A 21997-nucleotide genomic window follows, 5' to 3' on the forward strand; every position below is an offset into this window, starting at 1 on the left:
TTTACAAGCAAATTCAGGTGTAAAGACGTCATTTTTTAATTTAGACTGATCTGGGCAACTTATTTTATTCATATTTATTGAGCTATATACAGATGCAGTGTTTTTAACGCATGTGTAATGTACCAAGCCAGTCATCTCTGTATGGAGTTGTAGAGGTTCCTAATGGTGTCCTGGGTTTTGTGGCAAGAAGGAGAGTGGATAGTGTGTTCAACTGCATTCCACACATTATAGTCTAGCATGATTACCTATCATTCATTCATGTGCAACTATATTTTTGACAATGAGTGTCACAGCACAATGAAGAGTTTGTCTTACCTCTCTGCTAGAACTTCCAGAGCAGAGGCACCCTGAGCCCAGCTCCTCACCATCCACGCTGAGTCTAAGGCTGCCAGGAAGCCTCGGGCAATGCCAGTTCCCATTGGCCAAAATGGCTGCAAACACAGAAACATATTCTTATGAAGATGTGTGATACAGCAGGATATTTTTGGGAAACTGGGTCAAATCATGTAAAATATCAACCTTAATAAAATCAGAAATTACTTCTGATTCTGAAAACTGTCAGTTTTGCCAGACCAATAAACTATGTTGTTCTCTTTTAATTAGTACAAAATAATATCATTAAAAAATAAATAAATAAAAAGACAAGATCATCAATAGCGGCAAATAATAATAAATAAATAAATGGTTGCCAACCCTAGTTCTGATGTTGTCCGTGCACCAACGCACCTCATTTAACTAATGGACTAATTAACAATCACTTTGATTAATGTAATGAATAACACTTAGCAGACTGGGGTTCAATTCTCCACCTAGGCAAAAACACCACACTACACCACTGACGTATATCATTTTCTGCACACCAAAGACTGACTGACCTGCAAATCAGAGTCACACAATATCCCCAAATGTTTGTGGACGTAGATGTGCAAATGCACATACAAAGCTTGTCTAGTACTGAGTAGAGAAACACTGCTAATAGAAAAGAATTCTTTGGAGCAGATAAACATGCACCTATTGGCACTATGCCTAATGCCAGTCATGAGCTAGAGTGGAAGAAAGCCACCAAGCACTGAGCTGTGCAGCAATGGTGCTCTATTTAACAATTCTGGTGGTGGTAGGGTGGTGATTATCTAACATCCTGATTTCACTAATGATCTTGTCATTGAATTCCATCCAATTCTCACAGCAATGCTCTCTTATCTAATAGAAAGCCCTTCCTTTAGAGTAAAAACAGTTAAAATCCAACAAAATCAGGATATTCAGAAAAAAAACAATGCATGAGCATGTGTACTTACAAAAAAACTTTTGTACACATAGTATTCTAGTATTAAACTGATATATTTAAAAAGACAGCCAGGGCCCTTTTACTATCTAAGCAGTGCCTGAATAATCTTAAAAATAATATGATCATGATTGCACATGATCATGATCTTCACAGCTTGCATGTAGTAATGAATCAATTCATTTCACTCATAAATGGATCTGATTGATGATACTAAGATAATAATGATTCTATTTTCCTATTATATTTTGAAGAAAATTGAGCATCTCTGTTCTGTATGCTCTCACCTCCAAAAGGCTGTCTCCCACCAGTGCTACCAGTAGCTGGTGGCCATTGCGCTGCCGGATCAGTGCTGCGTTCTCAGAGGCGTACATACAGGTGAAGTCAAACATGGCCACATCAGGCTGTCCATAATGGTTGATGGCAAAGTCCAGTGTGGGCAGCTGGTGATTGGTGGAGAAGTCAGCTGCCTCTCTGGCGTAGGACAGCAGAGCGGCTTGGTCCACGTTAGCCCTGGACAGAAGCATCTCTGTGTCCACGTAGTCCTGAAGGACACACAAAGGAAAACAGTTGACATGATGTCACAGTGGAGTCCGTCACCCGTGAAACAACATGCCTCTTTTGTGGTCAGTGCAATTTCTGAAATCAGCGGTGAGTCTATTCTGAACTAAAATCAGAGGCTGTTTTGAAGTGTTTAGATAAAGCTTATGAGAAGTGTGTAATTCAGAGGTGAGAGGCCAGTGACGGAGTGACGGAGGATTTTAGTGTTGTGTTACTTTCTGATTCATGTTGCTATAACTGGCTCTGCTCTGCTGACAAGAGTGTCAACAGTGAGACACAGATGTAATACAATGAAACACATGAAACTGAAGAAATGCCTTTTAAAATAATTTTTAAAATGTAATGTAATAAGAAAAAATGTTACAACACCCCCACATGTATTACTGTCTAAAATTATAATTAGGTGCATCACATCAGCTGCTGCTGATTAGACAAATAAAAAAATTAAAAAACAGAACAAGACTAAAGTTTGCCAAAGGACACAGACAAAGGACAGAAGTTCTGAAAGAGATTTGGGGTTTAAACAGATAATTAATTTAAAAAGTTTAATTATTTGGGCACAACAACAAAACAGTTGTTGTTCCAAAGCAAGCACAGCATTTAGAGCAGAAGATCCTCAACTGTAAAGCATGGTGGTGGAATGGACATTATTTGAGGCTGGTTAGCTGTAGCAGAGCCTGACAAGCTTTTAAACCTTTATTTATTCTTTACTGTATTAGAAGTTGCTTAAGGGGAATAAACTAGAGATAAAGTGAAGGTGGACCATGAAACATGACAATAACCCAAAAAAAAACAGTCCTGAAAATCTCAGGCTCAAGAGAAATAAAATTTAAGACCAAATCAAAGTCAAATTTAATTCCTGCTACAGGGAAGATATTTCAATTAAAAAACATCCCATGACTGAAGGAATTCTATATGGAAGGGCAGGGAAAAACCTTGCTCCAGTCAATGTCAGAGTGCTATAGGAAATGTCTGACTGAAGTTATTTCAGCCAAACAGGGAAACAGCAGCTATTTGGGCTGGTGGACTAAAGCATTTTTATTACACATTAAATATATTTTTAAAGACGTTTCCTTAGTTTTATTTGTTCAGTTAGTCCAAAATTTTACATGATTGTAGATTACACAAATTAAATCACTATTAAAAACTATTAAAGTGACATAGCTTCCAATTACTCAAATTCCTTCACAAATAAGCCTAAATATTTAATTATATGCCATTCAATTAAAGCCATACAAAGGCTGAGAGACAGATAGCTGATAACAAGGGTAAAGTTGGAGTCCTAGACGAAGAGAGTGGAAGAGAAGAAGAGCATACAGAGCAGACAGACAGACTGTTCTTTGATCACTCACGTGCAAAATGACACCCTTCTCCAGCAGACTCTGCTTCTTGGCAGTCATTACAAAGTAGTGTGTGTCATCCTTATAGTAGACAATGTTTTCCAGATCAATCCCTGGGGAGACAAAAAAAAAAAGAAAAAATAATCAAGAGGATGAGGAAGACTGAGTGGGAGAGTGAGATCGCTGAGTAATCCCCTGTAAAAGAAAAACAGGAGTGATTTTTTTTAAAGAAAAAGAGTGGGAACTTCATTAGTTTCCTCTTGCAGAGATAATGATTTCCCTATTAGAGCAGCCAAACCAGCCATTTCTCTCTTGCTCTCTCTGTCTTTCTCTCACTGTGCCGCTCTTCATTAGAGTGTGAGGCCAACAGCAGCGATTACACGACTGGCAAAACAAAAGCAAAGGCTCTTTAGACACTGCCAACTCAGCATAAAGCCTTCAGAGCCAGGACAGGGGCAGACTGGCAGGCAGCTGCTATGCGCAGTGATGCATAAAATAGGGCTGCACAATATATTGATTTTAGTATCATCACCATGATGTGAGCATGTGCACTGGTCACACAGCAAGACATGCAATGTCAGATGAGGGTAAGTTAAATCAAACATTATCAATGCTGCTTAATACAAAAGAAACATCTCATGACAAAAATACATACACTATATGGACAAACGTATTGGGATATGTGTTCATTCAATGGTATTTAAAAAAAATCTATACTGTCCAGGAAAGGCTTTTGACTAGATTTTTGAACATTAACATGAGGATCTGATCAGCAACAAAAGCATTAGATGGTGGGGGGTTAGAATGTTGGATGATCATCACCCACCACCCCTCTATCTCATGTCAGGTATTAAGCATGGTAACAATAGGTTTGTTTATATGCTCCAGACAGTACAAACCCTTTTAATACTTTATCATGTAAAACCAATAAGAGATATGATTTTTCTCCCAGTGGCTTCATATCACAGCCCCGCCTCCTACACAGACCAATTACTTTAGTGTGACTAAATACTAGTAAGTAAACTAGCTAGCTAAGATGCTAAAATCAGTGCTTATCTCTCAATACTGGTACTAAGAAGTTGCACTCACCACTTCTCTATTATATAAAAATCACAGAGATTTAAATTATTTTCTTCTGCCAGAAAATAAAAGCTTTAAAAACAGCTGCTACAGTACTGCATGGATGTTTCGGGCCATGCAACTCTGTAGCCACAGGAGCATCCCTACTATAGTGATCTTTTTTAAAACCTTTTATTTTTAGGTAAAAGTTAAGACGTTAAATAAGCCTTCATATAAAAAGTAAAGATGCAGTGATATTGCTCTCTCCGACTTTGGCTGCTGATGGCAAGCAGCATGCTCTAGGATTTAAACCAGCAATCCTCCAAACATTGTACTACAATTTATTTTTATTTTTTTCCCCCACCCCAAAATGTTCATCACAATATTCCAAACATAGCTGTACCTGTAGCTTCCCTAAGGTCCTGAAAGAACTTCTGGTTGAAGATGAAGGCCACCCCGCTGATCTCCTCCACCTTGGCCTCGGCTGTAGTGTTGCGGTTAATGAAGTTTGCGGTGATGGCGATGGCCAGTTTGCCTCTGAACTCTTTCCTTCTAAAACCTAGCGATAAAGAGAAAAAAAAAGGTCAGATAAAAGTCAGGCAGAGACTCAGAGCCAGCTCAACAAAGCCTCTTTATTTCTATAATACTCATTTTCTAGCAGACTGAACATATGAGAGCGATTCAGATAACACTTCCCTCACTGAGACCGCTTGTAAGCGGCCCTTCGATAGAAAAAGTGCCCTCTATTGTATTTCATTATTTAAGAGCCAGCGCCAAGAGCCTGTGTGCCCTTTGCAAAACCAGCTAAACAAGTCATGAAAGTCTCAAAGCTGTTCAAAGTGTTTTGGATAAGCAGCCAGAACAATTACTCACAAAAGTATTGCCCAGCTTATTAAGCAAGCAGAATCAGCAGATTATGCACAAAGACGAAGTTAATACAACCATGAGCCACAGTAATACAAAGCTCTAGATAAGAAATCCCTAATAAGAGGAGTTTCACAGAAGGCCTTTTAAACAGAGTTTAATTCACCTGACAGTGTGTTTCTTCTCCCGTCTGCCCCGATGATGACGTCAAACTCCAGCTCATTGACTGGATGCGTTCTGGGATGAACTTCTGCTCTCCAGCCTATCCCTGCAATACAAAATGTACCACAAATCAGGAAAGTAGCACAACATTTAGTAATAAAGGTAATGTTTTTTTTTCTTTTTTCATACAACAATTGATAACCATGTTATATGTGGTATTAGCTGTTAACTAATACTAAAACTAAAACTAATGTTAACTCTTAGAAATCTAGTTTAATTGTTTAATCAGATCATTTAGGCTGTCAGGGAATAGCAAGGACTGTAGTCCTCAAACACTGTTGTCTCTACACTGCAAAGAAAATCTTAATATCCTTCAATATTTAAATACACTTAGCCCATTAGTGAAAACCTTTGAACCATAAATGCAACAGCTAATTTAGGATAATATGCAAGGCTAAACACAAACACCAAGATGGCCAAAGAAAGTAGAAGGGTAGACCAGAGGCAGGTTATGCAAGCTAAGCAAGTGAAAGCTAAGCTAAAAGCTAGACTAACCAGAGGAACACAGGGAAGCAAGCAGGGGCAAGACTAAAAGCTAACTCTACACCTTTCAGAGTTAAACAGTAATGCAAGCAAATCACTCAGGTAAAAGCTAAGACCCACTGTCCAACAACAATCTCTAGCTAACCACACACCTTTAGGTGGACACAGATGACACAAAGATGACCAGAAGTGCTAACTAGTTAGACTTTTGCAAAAATATTTGCAAAAACATTTGCCATGAGCTTATCATTATTTTGCAGCAAAATAACAGCTGTTGTAAACATACTAATCTAAGTATTCGGGCATTTTTCACCAAAACCTAATGTGACTTCTAATAGTTAAGATAAAACCGGAAAAAATTGCATCATACGTTCATTCTCCTGGTCTTCTGGCGGCTCGATGAGACCCTTAAACTCTGCGTTGACGTGGATCTCGATACCCAGCAGCAGAGCCATTTTCAGCAGCATAAGTTGCAGCTGACGAATACCTGCAAAAAGCCAAACCAATGTTTAAAACCAGCTCAGATTTTCTGCACTTTCACAGGATGAGGTTTTGGGTCCATCTACTCACTGATATGGTCTATGGATCCTGCACAGAATTTTCCGTAGAACTTCTTGGCACCAAGTCCCCGTAAATCCTGAATGGTGAAGGGCCAGAGGTGGAGGACATTGTTGCGGGAGAAAGCATCTCTCTTTTCCAGCAAGACCACCTTGGCTCCCAGAAAAGCAAGCTCTATAGCCGTGCGCAAGCCACATGGTCCTGCTCCAATAATCAGACACTGCAGAATAATGCACATAAGGTACACAATAAGAATGCTTACTTTACACTTTTTTTTCAGAAATGTTAAATGTAGAAATTATCACCAGAAGTTACATGTACAACATTATTGATACTCTTTGGAGTAAAATAAATGATACTGGACAGATCAAATTGGCCTGGTAGATATGTCAAAGTGCACATTTTCCTTTTGCATCAAGAAGTAAAAATGTTTGAGATAAGGTTTGCGACTTTTGAGCATGCAAAAACTGTGATGATGTGTAGCCTTTGCAATAACTATATTACAGTTCAGTGTGCAGCTGTTATTAATTACATTAGACATACCTATTAATTATTTATAATGCTTATTTGCACAGTTAGTATTTGGTGTTATATTATGTTGCAAAAAAATGCATAGAAAGGTCAGGAATTAGGGGTGTGTATATCGTATTGTATGCTAAGTTGCCAAAAGGTTTGACCAAAAAAAACCTTCATATTGTAATACTGTAATATTCTTGAACACATGCTTTTTTCCCCACTATTTACAGAATTTACTTGTTTGTTTGCTTAATATGCAAAATTTTAGTTTTGTGCTAGATTTTTTTAATATTTTGTTACAAAAATACAAAATAAGGACTTGGTAAGTTGCAGTTTACAAAACGGGCAAAAATCTTCCTATTTGTTTTCTACTGAATGTATGAAACTATAAACTAAACATTAAAATTTGTTTTGTAGCAGTAGTATATTCTTGGATTTCATTAAAAAAAAAAATCTTTTGTCATGTCGCCAATAATATTTTTTTTTCTCCAAAAAAATACACTGAAGTATTGTTATACCCCTGCCATACCTCTGTTAGGGATGCCCTAAAATGAAAAACTTTGGCCAAAACTGATGCAGAACTAAATAAAACATTTGGCCAATTCATGCTTTTTTAAATCATTTTGCTACTTTTTCATCTTCGCTGCATTTACAAAGACTGCTTTGTTATGGAAAAATCATTGTTTAGTAGAAATTCTTCTATCTTTAACTTCCTTTTTTTCGACTTTTAACCAAATATATATATTTTTGGCCAATCATTTGGTGCATCCCTAAAATTTGTATGATCCATTAGGCTGTGAATCTTATTAATAAAATAATTATCTTTCCTGTAACTACAATACAGGGAATATACTAATTTGATCGATTCCTCTGACAAAATATCTTACCACCCCATGGCTCTTTTCTTACCTTAGAATTGGCACAGGCTCTGCCTTTCTTGTATTCCTTGTGGCTGGCACGTTTGTCTAGCTTGGCCCACAGTGCCTTGGCCTTCCAGTAGTTGAGCTTGGACTTGAGTTTGTGATAGAAGACCCGGTACTCGTTGGGCTTGAGCTCGAGGAAGTCACACAGCTCCTGAAAGGCCTTAAGGGTGCCCTTACATGTGGTGGCCTGAACAAAGCGGTCAAACAGTACATGGGACTGATTGACCCCCTCTCCCGCTGCCCTGGCACCTCCATCTCCCATGGTCCCTCACCCCACGAAGGGGATTATGGGACTGGCCCTGGCACACTCAGTCAGTGACTGTGTTTTACACGTTCAACTTCCTGCTTCAGACATCTTCATCCTGCGGAAGAAGTAAAAGAGAAAATAGCATTATTGAGGTTTGATATAGAAATTACTTCAAATGTGGGTCTCTCTGACAGGGGCTGTATCCAAAAAAACAGCAGAACTGAATCAGTGCACTGAACTATAAACAGGAAATTCAGACAAGCAGAATCCAAGATGTTTCCATGATAAATGACTACAGAACATTAAATGAGGAGTGTAATTGGATGGCAGGCTGTGTGGGAGGATACATCAGCCATCCGGCATTCTGATACATTAACAAAACCCTCATAAGCTGATGCTGCACTTAATGGAACAGCTCCCATTAGAAAAAAAAAAACAGAGAACATTACACATACACATAATCTTTAAGGAAGTACCCTTTGCCATAACACTTATTACAGATTAGCATTTATACTAAAATCAGAGATACATTTTACATATAAAAAATGTTTTGGTACACCTATCTAGTCAGTGTGTCTTCTGAAATTGTTGTTTAAATAATGCTCCAGCTAAACGACTTCTGTTGGATGATCATCGCCCCACCTCATCCCTATATCCCCAACTCATCCCAAAAGTATGGAGAGAGATTCACTTGATGCTGGGGCAACAGTCATTTGGCATGTTGGCAAAAAATGCAAATGGTTAAAATAAAAAATAAAAAGAATAAAAACCTGCGGTATTTGTTATTTGGCCTTCAGACAAATGTTCATTTTGTTTGGTTTTCACAAAGTTTCAATTTGGTGCATCTCTTAATATTTAAAATTAAACTCCAGTGCACCAGGGCACCAGTAAGGACTCTGGAAATCCTCAGTCACTAAAATTCCAAGCTTAACTGGTAAGGCGTTAGCAAAAGGATGTGCTGAGGATATCGCACAACCATTTGCTCTTATCTAAACATGGTTAGTGAACAACGGAAATCCACTAACCGAGCAGCAAACTGAAGAGAAAGGCATGCTGCCAAGTGCCACAGACACACAGATAAAGACCATGCAAGCAGATTACTAGAGTTTAAAAGGGCACAATTAACTGCTTTATTTTGCTTTTTATATTTATTTAAACAGGGATGCAGTCTATGTGGAAGGAGTGCTAGGATTAATCACACTGTAGGTCACACCAGACTGAATCAGCTGGCTTGTCAAAACAGAAGAAAGGTAAACATAGCCTGCGGTCACCACTGCAGGAAAAGTATTTTCCCAGATCCTAGGCTACCAGGAGGCTTTCAACTTTCATTACTAATGGAGACCTACAATGTCAAACTGTATTTTCTTTGTATACTTGAATAATGAGAGATCCGCACACGGAAATGATAAACTGAACCGCAAACACTATTGGTCATTTTTCAAAAGAAAAACTAGCAGAACCAAAACACAGCTATAAAATGGGTTAATTCCAAAACCACAAACAGTTATCTAAGAGTATCGACTTTTCATATTTATATCTACAACCCCAAGAAATTACATAAATCCAGTCTACTACAGTAGACAAAGTCCAAGATAAACCTGGAGAAAAGATTGTAAAATGCTAAAGCTAACACTAGCAGAGTGGCTTTTACTGTGTTTTCTCTCTTCCACTCCCACAAAGCTAATCCCAATTGAGCTAAACACACAAAAAAGGAAAGTGCCAGGGCTGGGCAATATTGTAAAATAATAATCTCTATATTCTTCATATATGTGAGTGATTCTCTCTTGCGATCACATGGGGAAGTAAGACGCAGAAGGCTAAAAGCTAACCAGCTACATTAGCTGGTTTTGCTAGCACATCACATTGAGAAAGAAAAAGAAAACAGCAACTGTATCAGTTTAGGAATATTTTTGACACTATATTTATATTCTGGAAATTCTACTTGGTATTTATACATTACATTTCAAAACTTAGCTATACTGCAATGGTCAGTGTTTTCTTTTTTTTTTAAACAGAGGCATAAGGCCCAAACACAACAGACTCGCCAGATAAGTTAACTTTTTAACTCCTTTCACATAAAATAAACACAATAAAGCAGCCAGAATCACGTTTAACACTTGTTACCAGTTTACCAACTCTAAACAAACTGGCTGTTTGTGACCTAAAGATTTAAGGATAAATGATGATTAGCATGGAAGCTAACAATAGCTGAGGTAACATGGCCTTAGCATTTGCAAATGCACAGCAAAAGTCAGGCTGCCTGTGTGTGTGCTCTGTGTGTTTCAGCTCACCTGTGATGTACTGTACTGCTTTAATCATATATAACTACTATGAAGCCAGTAGTTGGAGCATCTCCACTGCCCATATCAGTTCTATCAAATTTAAAGCTCTCTGAAGATTTTAGTTTTGGAATAACAATTTTGTGACATTCTGAAATGAATGTAGCAGCAACAGTAAAGGTTAAGCAACTCTCCCACTGTCCAGGATTACAGCTATACTACTCATAGCTAGCTAGCTATTGCTTTTTGTGTATGAAAAGACTGATATAATCGACCTCTGGAAGATATGTTATGATATGAAAATACGAAAAATTTGATTAATGGAAATTTTTATTTTGCATCAAGCAGTACAAAGGTTTTAGCTAATGTAAAATGACCAAAAACAAGATATGTTATGTTGTACAACTTGACTACTGCATATGTGCACAAAAAAATATTTGAAATAAGCAGGTAGTGACAGCCAAGCGCTTTTTCCCACATTAATAATAACTCTACCTCTAAGGCACACACATAAAAAACACACTCTTACCCTGCACCTGCTTAAACTCACACACATTCATATGTATATCTTAAGGTGTGGTAATAATGTTCCAAGGAAATCTCCACCCGATGGAAAGAGTGGCAGTGGAGAGCGTGATGAAAGGGTAAGCAGGTGGAGTAAGGGTAGAGTGACTCTGTCTGACTAAATGCCAAATCTTCTAGTCTGTACAAACACACTCGTCCCGCTACCTGACCCCTGCGCTCTGGAAGTTCAGTGCCAGCAGAGACCCCACCCACAGCCTGGCCATCCACCAGTCCCTTTCCACACCATGTGGGTGGAAAAATTACCCAAGGAGGAAAAAAACCTGCTGGTTTTAGATCCTCAAAACAGGCTTTTTATACATCAGACTGATCGCTGTGGTTCTGTGAGCGGGAGGTACAGGAGATGAATGTGGTTTTGTAGTGTTCAGGTGGAAGGTGTGTGAAAACATTCATTCAGCGGTTTCCTTCTCTCAGTCTAAAACTGTAATACATGGTTTAATTCAAATAGACTTATAGCCTGGAGGTGTGACTGTAAAACAAATGAATGTGGTGAGTGCCTCCATTGATGGATTTAACTTAATTATGCAGGTATTTATAGACAACAGTATACAGACACAGACTGACAGAACAAGTTTAGATTAATGCCAGTTTTATTGTATCCAATAGATGAGAACAGATATGATCGTACATATGATCTTAAAAAAACTGAGATGGTAGAATCAGCCTTTGGTAAAAGCAGTTGTAGAGATAAAGTTAAGCATGAAACTGAAGTTATCCACCTTAAACGTTGCTTCAGTACCAACCTAGCACCTAGGCATCATTTTAGGTAATTGCTGCTCATTTAAGGTAGAAATATAATTGAATAAGCTGTGCTAAACTAAGCTACCGGTAAGCTTCCTCAAAGTTACCATGGCATCTTTTGATTTTAGGAGGACAACCATATTCACTATTGTATTCACAAAATTTGACGCTTAAGGAGATCAGTGCGAAACTGTGGCAGCTTGTTGGACCCGGGTATTAAACCCACACCACTGCCCTGAGCAACTGCATTGGAATCAAAACACCACCATGGGGTATTTTATAGGGGTGTGACGAGATCTCATGGCACGAGATCTCGCGAGATTAAAACGGACGATATTTCTCGTCAGGCTTAAACCTGTCTCCAGTCGAAACAATAAACGGTAACAGAGTGACCAACAAGACACAAACCATATGTAAATACTGTAAGTAAATCCTACACGTGACTGTTTCATAGGCAGTTGTACTAATCTCTTAGCTCTGTACTGTATTAAAAAAAAAGTTCTGTCTCTGTTTGCACTTCAAGCATAGTCTTAATATGACTGGTTATGGTTATGCATAGTTAAATTACAAGAGATTTAGGAGAAAAAAAAACACAAACCATAGGCTTAATATGACTGGTTGTGGTTTGCACTTATTGTTTGCACTATATAAGACCTAGAAAAGTTTTATGTTTATTTTTTATTCTTATTTCTATTTCTTATAGAATCAATGTGTGAGAGAAACCAGTCTGTTAAGTTTGCGTTAGATGATCAAATAAAACTAGTTTTCAAGCCATTTTTCATTTTTGACGTTTTCTTTGAAAATTTATTTTTAAATCTCGTCTCGTTCTCGTGAACCCAATATCGTGTCTCGTCTCGTCTTGTGATATTAGTGTCTCGTCACACCCCTAGTATTTTGGTGTTTAAAGCTTCTGTATGAAACCAGTCTACAAAAGATTTTCCACCAACCTAAGCCTAAAACCATTTAGGGATACAAACAGTGTTTGTGATACAATGGTTTTACATAGAACCATTGCCTTTACAAAAGAACTGTTGAAAACTGTAGATTACAGAATTGCATACATGCGTCACATAGGGTCAGAAATCACATTGAAGCTGTCCAAAGAAAAAAAATATTTTGACACATTGTAAAAAAAAACGTCAAAGATAGCTGTGCTCAAAAAATGTTCTAAACTAAAAATTGGCAAAAATGAAGATGCATGTTTTCAGTTGGCCAGCAACAATATGTGCAGCTATTTTATATTTTAATTACTTTTTATATAACAATTCCCCACATGCTGATGAACAAATTGTAGTTACCTAGACATATAGCTTGCATACTACTCAAAATACTTTAAAAATGATTGGGTGCAAAAGTAAATATCCCACCAGTAACACCAACCTAATCACATGGTGTATCACTTTGAAGCAACCTAGCAATCACCTAGACCACCATGTAAAATAACATAGTAACCACTCCAGCAAGCATCAAAAATACCTTAACACCACCACAGCACCTACATGGCAACACTTTAGCAACTGGCATAGCAACTTTCTGAAATACCTTAGCAGCTGCCTCAGCAACCTCCTGGTATTCTATAGCAGCCACATGGATCTACACATGGATCTTCATGGGAATAGTGATGCCCCAGATTCTGGTGTTAGCTCTGCAACTAGTGTCGGATATACACCAAACCAAAAACAGGGAACTGTGCCAGCTCTCTCTCTTTCTCTTACACACTCACAAAACACACATCATCCCTACATTATCCAGTCCTCTAGAAATTAATAAACTGTTAAAGCCAGAATATCAGTGAAGTGCTTAGTTTATTTTCAGCCATTTTTAATTTTGAGAGATAAAGAATAAATAGAGATGAAAACAGGCTTGAGTTATCTTATTTTCTACACACAGTAACAAGATGGAGAGAGACAAGAAAGAGGGGGTGTGGGGGACATGTAACCTGGACTTTGCAGATTTTGAGTGGGTTTGTTTTTTTTTTAGCTGGATTACTTGCTAATAGTTCATGACAGGATAATGTCACTGAGAGTAGGTCTTGTTGTGTGTTATGATATTTACATTATGTCTGTACATTACTTTGTTCTTCAGTTTTTGGTCTCAGAATAGTGGTGCATAGCTTCAGGTTTCATGTGGGTCTCGGGTAGGTTCTGAATAATACTGAAATAATAAAAGTGTGTTTAAAAAAATTATACAACTATTATCGAAACCTTTGCTATTGCGATACATATTCATATCTAGTTATTGTCCAGTCCTCCCAAGTGACTGAATGTATCGAACCGTGACACCCATATACTGGGCAGTTTGGTGTGAATAGACATACTATGACACATAATATAAATATGCCATTATGTGAAATTCCAGAATTATATATATGTCTTAATTGTATATATTACAATTAAGATATATTTAATAAACACAGAACACATGTACCATGTTTTATTTTAAATATGGCTCCTTTGTCCGAATAAAAGGTATACATGTATGTATTCAGCTATTAAATACAAATTTCAGAGCTTATTTTCTGACAGCACCACTCCTTCTGCCCTGTGCATATGGTTCACAGCTTGATCTCTGCCTTAAAAATGACCTCAGTGCTCATAAAGAACTGAGAGTTCCAGATAATAAAGCAGGCTTTGATCATCAGGAACAGACTCACTCTGCTCAGAGGACATGATCATTAGTGTGCTGTTTGGAGAGCCCTCTCACAGCGCTGATTCATGAGAACACAGGAAACACCAGGTCACCACAAAATCTCTCTCCAGCCAGGTTACAGTACAAGCCTACTCCACAGCCCCCCACACTGCCTGAGCACTTCCAGAACAGGGGCCCACTATAATTGGAAGCAGGTCTAAATTCAGCTCCGTTCACACAGGAAGTGCTGCGTGGTGCATTTCTGCCATAGTGAGATGTGACATTACAGGGAGATATTACATTTCAGAGAGGGTAAACAGAGCCACGTAACCTGAACGGCATACCCTCGAAGATCATGTAATAAAAGACGCATGTCGTGACATCACGCTGCTGACTGAGACTCTGACGCATCAGATCTGTTCATTAGAATAACAAACAGACCTGAAATACAAGAAGTACAACATCTAAACAAACATGTTCAGGTTTGATCTAAGTCAAAGATAAGACGGGTGTAAAATATGCAACAAGTGACGTCTTCTAAAGACTCCAGAATATGCATAAACGACCAGAGTAAAAAGATTAACATTTTAGACGTTTTAAAGATTTACCAATTCTTTAAAAACGCAGTATGAATTTTGTAAAGACTGGTGGCAGACAGTGGTTCATAGGGGATGCCAGATTGTAACATAGCCAATATCATTGCAAAAAAATATCTATTTTGTATTTGTTTTGCTATTTACTGTGTTCCCTTTTAATTTGTTTGTTTGCAGTTTATATGCATTCACTAAATATGCTGCAACATTGTTAGATCTTTTTGTTTATACTGATAGTATGAAACTGGTAAAGTTACACTAAACAATTATTTTGCATTTTGCAGTAGTATTTTCATGACATTAATAAAAAGAAAATTGATGTTTTGTCATATCGCCAGGAATATATTTTATGATATTATTTTAGGGCCATATTGCCCACCCCTAGTGGTTCACTTCAACCACTAAAGAAGAAGTTTTTTTTACAAAACGTAAATGTCCCTTCAGTGACTAAAGCAGTGCAGGGCTCCACATCATTATACACCCTCCACCATGTTTCACAGAGATCAGGTTCTGGTGGGTCTGGAGAGGCTCAGCAGTTAGTCAGAGTGCTGGGTTACTGATGACAGAGTTGTGGTTTGAAAACCCTGAGCATGGCCCTTAACCCACACTGCTCCCTGGATGCTCCGGAGATGGCTGCCCACCAGTCTGGGCATGTGTCTTCACAATAACGCTGTATGTGTGTTTTCTCAGTGTGCATGTATGCATTGGGTTAAGGCCAGTAAAGAATAAGACAATAAATAGAACAGAAAAACAAGAAACTATTAACCTAGAGACAATTACTCCAGCAATACTCTTTTTTTGTTTGCCAATATTTCTCCGTGTTTGCATTTGCACATCTGTGTCAGCAATGGGTGCAACATATGAGGACATCTAGATAGACAGAGAAAGAAACGCAGAGTACTAAACAAGCCCTTAGGCAGGGCGGGTCAGACTCAGACATGAGCTCATTGATTCAATACTGTGATGGAACCCCTGACAACAGTGTGTGTAAGGACGGTCAGTGTGATGCCCGGCCTATGCTTAGGGTTATGTTGCTTAGTGGTTTGTTAACCAGTTCAGACAATCATTAGACATGTTTTCCACACTGCTATTGTAGCTAACACAATGCTTACACTGTAGCTTGTTTAGCAGCATGGTGCTGTATAATTTAGTTGACTAACAATAATCAATGCAATGTGTTTAATTAACAGATGTAAAACAAGAAAAAGTGAGATTATTTGGCTGAATCGAAAACCAGACTGAATTAAAAGCTTTTTTTACTCACAAATTAATCCATTAAATGGCTAAAGAAAAAACAAATTACAAAACTACCATTTAAAAATATTCATTGAACACTTATTTTTAACATCCCAGCACCCCAATCAACAAAACATATACATTTACCTCAGCAGTGTAGTTCTAATAATTTATTTATTTCTGCAGTGCTGTTATAGTTACACATTTAACCAGCTAGCTGTCTTAAAAGTGCAAATCTAGCTATAAAAAATGACCCTAGTAGGGTTATTTTAAATACAACTTTACTTAAGCAGTGCCATTTGTTGTAAACTTACCTCAGTAGTGCTAATCTAATCCAAAATTTATATAAGAAGTCAAGTTAAAACAGACAATTTAGGCAGGTAATGTATAACCACAAATACATTAATCACTCATTGTTTACTATGAATTAATGCCATTTTTTTCTGCAGAATTCGGTGCATTCCTACATTTTGACCTAGTTCTGCACTCATGCTGGTCATGTGTCCATAACAACATAACAATAACAACTGTTTCTGAAAAACACAGACTAAACTAGCCTTTTAACTTTTCTTTGGACGTCAGCAAGCTTTACATGTCAAGGTCAAACTCTCCATGAATCAAAAGAGCAGAAATATGGACAGAAACCAATGTTTATTCTGAGCTCACTCACATGACGGAGCTATATGCTCCAAAAATTCTCAGCAACACTTCAAAAGAGACACCAAAAAGAAGAAAACACTATCTTCTTGTGGCTTGTGGCTGTGATGTTTAAGTCCCAGCTCCTCCTTTGTTGAACAGCGGTCTCCTGTTCCAGGAGGAGCTCCTCTGCCCCCTCTCCACACGGGTAGCCTTTACTGTACCACAAATTACTAGGCTCACCGCACACTTTTCTGTCAGACAACAATGATGTCATTGACCTCCACGGTGGCTTCTCCTCACGCTGCCTCCTTGTCACGTGGCGAGACTGAGTGCTGTTGCTATAGCAACACTACCGAGGGAGAATTACATCACAAGACCTAAGCTGACTATCTCTATAGTGATGGTGGAGAAGACGTCACGGTCCAGCCTTGTAACCAGGCAAAAAGACCAAGGAAGCTCTCTGAACTTCTTATGGATGGATGAGAACAGGGACTTCCTGGTGAGGAAAAAGAAAATCCAAGCAGCTCTTGGTCAAGCCTGGTTCATTCCAGAAGGATGACCCACTGTATGCTCAATAAATACAGACAAGAAATAGCACAACTGATAAGCTTATTTACCCCCGATGATGAATGAAAAGGATTTCCCACTGGACTGAAACTAAAACAACAACGAAGAGTCACCAGAACACCACCTGAACCCTCCAGAGAACAACTGTTCCTGTTGTGGAAGAAGGTAAACTGAAAGCTTCCCATGAGCTAGAAACACCCTTCAGCCCTTGGGTTATGTAACACACAATCTGACAGCAGTACGCAAGTTACCATCCAGTTATCCGCCCATATATAAAAACCCAGATCTGCAATAAGCTGCAATAACCAGAGCTGGAATGTGGAACAAAACTGTGACCTTGGTACCTTCTGTTTGTCTCCAAGTCATCGTAACTACCATGAACAAACACTTAATCTTAATCAATAAAGAAGGTAGCACTGGAAGATATGGCCAAAAATTATATCAGAATTATTTTTTTTTTTATGTCTGGTTGATGCAATATGATTCCAATATTGATATGAACAACAGTTTAAGAGCCATGCAGTGTATGTCATCACACACTAGCATTGCCAGGCTACAGACGGCTAGTGTTTTTTTTTTTTTCTTTTTTTGATCAAAAGTTCACTTAGCAAATCCAAATAAACAATTTATTGTTTTTAGTATAAATTTAATATACATCCCTGCAAACGTACCAACAAAACACAATTCAGTGTTTTCCCTACATCTGTTTTGTAATGTCGGCAGTGCTAAAGAATTGTATTCAATGCCACAAAATTGCAATTGCAAAACTCTGAAGTGGGCTTTTCATTTAAAATGAGAAATGCGGGAGTGCCACAATGCACCAAGCATCATTTTAACAGTCATAAATTTAATAAAGTGATACTAAGACCAAAAAAAGCACCAGCAACACATTTTCTGAAACTTCCACAAAGAATGGCAGCTAGTCTTTAGGTAAATTAATAAATTAGTAAATAAAAGTCCAAATCATTTAAGTTGCTGAATTTTCACTGCATTCCTACTAATTATAGTTGTACAATATCGGATTAGTAACAGATTCTGGATGTGCACAGGTCTATAAAAGAGCTATATTTGGAAACTCTGTACACTGTGGATGGAAAACATGGATGAGAAGGAAATTCAGCATCCAAATCTTTTAAACAGTACTCTGAGGAAGATCTTCCCCACATCAACAGTGGCAAAACTGTGTGGCTTTGGCAGCCAAGCTTAAATTTCCTCAGGAAGGTTGGAAAGGCTGAAACATTCCAGTTAGTCCATCAGTCAGTTCTTCCTGTTCTCCTTTTATCATTAACAGAGCTGTCTCCTGGTGAAAGTCCCAGTCAAAGCTTGGAGAACAGTGAAACAGGACCACGACTTATAAAGAATATGATGTTGTTGATACTGGAGAGCAGCTTATCACCTCCAGACTCCACTAGCTATTGGAATATGAGTTGCTATGTGAACGAGTCCCCCATCCTAGAGATGCGCAAACAAGAAAAGGCAGGTTTTGAAGTGAAAGGTGGGGGGAGGGGTGACAGGGAACTGTGCTAGGCTTAAAGCTAGCATAAGGCAACTGCCTGCTACCATATGTTCTCTTAATTATCTTCTTCCCCGAAAACAAACAAGTCTACTTCAAATTAACCACAATGGAGCTAAACCCTGGTCAGTAGGAAAATCAGATTAATTTTACTGTTAATTATTTGGTGAAAGCCAAACCCTGGAAGGTAAGTGGCAGCAAGGCTAAAAGTTAATTTGGCAGCTACAATTGCTTCACAAAGTTGTACAATTATTCTGAGGCAAAATAACAGGGTAGTAATATATATTTTTAAAACAAAATGTAAGCATTTTTTGCCTTAACCCAAGGTAAAGTCACATGCTAACTTATTTATACAAGAAACAATCATTAAATTAAATACTCAGTAAATGCACTGTTTTGCATTATTAAGGTGAAGCATTTCCATATTTTTAATTTGTTGGCTGGTATACAACCTTAAATATATTTCAGTACACTGCTATACTTTTCTTTTACTGATGCTTTTCTGCGGCGATAAATGAAACATTGTTATAATTAAATTACAGCACGCATTTGTTACAGCTGGAGATTTTATCCTATAGGAGCAATTTCTCCTATGCTGCCTGAGTAACACAGGTCCATGCCTTTCACCTGGATTACCTTTACAATCCCAGCTCAGACTGCAGGGCCCAGATCCCAGCGCTCGCACGGCAGGTAAGCAGACATAAACAGCAGGAGATCGAATTGTTTTCAAACAGTGGAGTGCATATTGACTTTTAAATTCACACGTTATAAAATGTTCAGTAGAAAAATAAGCCTATAAGTCCAATAAAACCTCAGCACTCAGCAATCTCACATGTGGCTTCTTGGATTTTTCAGTTTGACTATCAGCTGCACACATTTGCATATCTCTCCCCAAAAAGGTGTGTGTGGTTAAACAGGCCCAACAGCTGAAAGCAAAAGAGTCCATCAGTATTCACCAAATATATGCTGAATATGACCTGTTTGCATATTTTGTATACAGTTACTGTCACCTAATCAGTATCTGATGGTTTTTCTTTATACAGTGTCCACATTTCATGACAAATGGACCAATAGAAATGCTCCAACATGACTTGATAAAAATATTTTTACATCCATTGGATGTTTAGAAGGTTTAGAAGGTAGTACGCTACATACTAGGCATACTATATTTAACACCCTTAATCCCATATGCAATGCAAGGCTATTTAAGTGTCACTGCTGGACTGAGAATAGCCCACCGACCACAAAAACAGAGTCTTGCTGGCAGCTTCCTGTGACCACTGATGAAAGACTAAAGGACTAAAGGATGACCAACAAACACTTTGCAGCAACAGATTCAGAGCCTCTCTCTCTGACTTTACAACAACAATGTGGAGCAGCTACAGGTAGGAGTATCAAATATAGTGGACAGTGAGTGAACACAGAGTTTCAAAAATCCAGCAGCACTGCTGACACACCAACACAAATAATACCTGCCCTGTGGTGGTCCTGTGGTCCTAGCCATTGAAGAACAGGGCGAATCAAGAACAGTACCGCATGCAGAGAAACAGGAGAAATACACTCATATTGTCATTATACAATAAAATAGTGTTCCTATATGCTATACCCAGATCAGTTTGCTTTGTTAAATACAAGATGTGAGTAAGTGTGAAGAGGATGGGCTGCACTCAAAACACCACTATGACTGCTTCTATACACTTCACTCAAGAGAACTTATGCAGGCAGCTGGAATTCCAGCCTGCTTGGACGGGTGCTAAAGATAACCACAGATTGTGCAGTAAATCTCAGGCCAAAGGAAAGAGAATGAACTCTAGATCCCCCGGCTCTGTGCAGTTTCATGCTTTCAGTTTTAACTATGTGGTGCAGGATGTTGAAATTCCTATGTGTGTTTTAATTGGCCATTTTTGCCAATGAGTGGACTTACAAATGAATGTATACACTTACATTAAATTTAATTTAATTACTGTAAATGATGTGAGTTTATCCATTGATTTACCTTGATGTATTATATGTATAACACGTTGGGGCCTTTTTGGCCACAGTACATTAGCAAAAATGGTGGAAATGTCATAACACTGTTGCAATATTATTATTCAATCTATTACTTATTTTAATAGATTATTCAATCTATTATTTTAATTTCTTATTTTAAGTAAACCTATCAATCCTTTCAGTGTTACTTCAGCTAGACAATGTATCCATCATTGTTAGGAGAGAACCCAATCTCATTAATCAGTTTTAGCTGTGGTTTGAGTGAATGTCTACATCTCTATTTGCCAATATACCATTTCTTGCAGTGTGCTGTAAATGAACATTTCTGTAGTCAGCCTACTTTGATTTATTGCTATTTATTGCTATTTATGTATGCTTCACAATCAGGATAATCTGGGAAGATCATTCCTATATTTGGACACATTTTGCAACTGATTCTATTTAACCTGCAATGTGGCCTTTCTCTGTGTAAATGTGACTGAAGTAAATGCACGATTAGAAAAGCACTAATGACAAAAATGGATTGTTCATTTTGTTCAGTTTCAGACAACACTGTTAATGTTGATGCATCCCAAGTAAGAACTTTTTGGATGAGCACCACATCCTTTCAAGCACAAAATGCTGAGTCATCTAAAAATCTGAAACGAGAGTAGAACATGAGCTTTTCTTCTCCCTAGATAAAAGCTTTAAATACTGTTAATACCAGGTTGTCAGGTGCCCCATTTCCTTTTATCTCCAGTGCTGGAAAATCCCGTTTTTATCTTTAACTCCCCCCCCCCTTCTTATGCAAGTGGATTGTATTATATTGTATTTAATCTTCTATTAAAGAAGAATAAAGAAAGTATGCAAGACACACCTTCCAGACTGAGAAGAGGCCAAAGATAATACAGAGCACTGTCAGAATCCACCACCATCATTATGACAAACACGGCCTGTCAGTATTATGGTTTGTACAGTGAAGCAGGTAGAGGGGATGTAATCCTGGCAGAACAGCCCAAAGCACGTCTCTATAATCCCAAGATGGGGTGGAGTCAGCATTAGCTTACAGGGCAAATAAGCCCTGTAGGAGCTCCAGTGACCCTGCCATGGCAGTCTGCTGACCAGGCCCTGGGCCCCTGAGCCAGATGACCAGGGCCATGACCTCCTGTCCATTATCTTAATCAATCAGGCCA

General features: G+C 38.2%; 1 protein-coding gene across 10 annotated transcripts in view; it reads right to left on the reverse strand.

Annotated features, from left to right (window-relative positions):
* mical3a (microtubule associated monooxygenase, calponin and LIM domain containing 3a) overlaps positions 1-21997 on the reverse strand; it is a 124417-nt gene that overhangs the window by 63227 nt on the left and 39193 nt on the right. For all 10 annotated transcript variants that reach the window (XM_049483636.1, XM_049483637.1, XM_022679619.2 and 7 more), the window contains 8 exons: positions 7795-8170; positions 6382-6589; positions 6182-6298; positions 5273-5374; positions 4646-4801; positions 3196-3296; positions 1570-1827; positions 316-431 (listed from right to left, as the gene is read on the reverse strand). In XM_049483636.1, the coding sequence (XP_049339593.1) occupies positions 316-431; positions 1570-1827; positions 3196-3296; positions 4646-4801; positions 5273-5374; positions 6182-6298; positions 6382-6589; positions 7795-8070 (1334 nt within the window). In that variant the 5' untranslated portion in view covers positions 8071-8170. The remainder of the gene's footprint in view (positions 1-315; positions 432-1569; positions 1828-3195; positions 3297-4645; positions 4802-5272; positions 5375-6181; positions 6299-6381; positions 6590-7794; positions 8171-21997) is intronic.

The sequence above is a fragment of the Astyanax mexicanus genome, chromosome 9, assembly GCF_023375975.1.
Source record: "Astyanax mexicanus isolate ESR-SI-001 chromosome 9, AstMex3_surface, whole genome shotgun sequence".
Lineage (NCBI taxonomy): Eukaryota > Metazoa > Chordata > Actinopteri > Characiformes > Acestrorhamphidae > Astyanax > Astyanax mexicanus.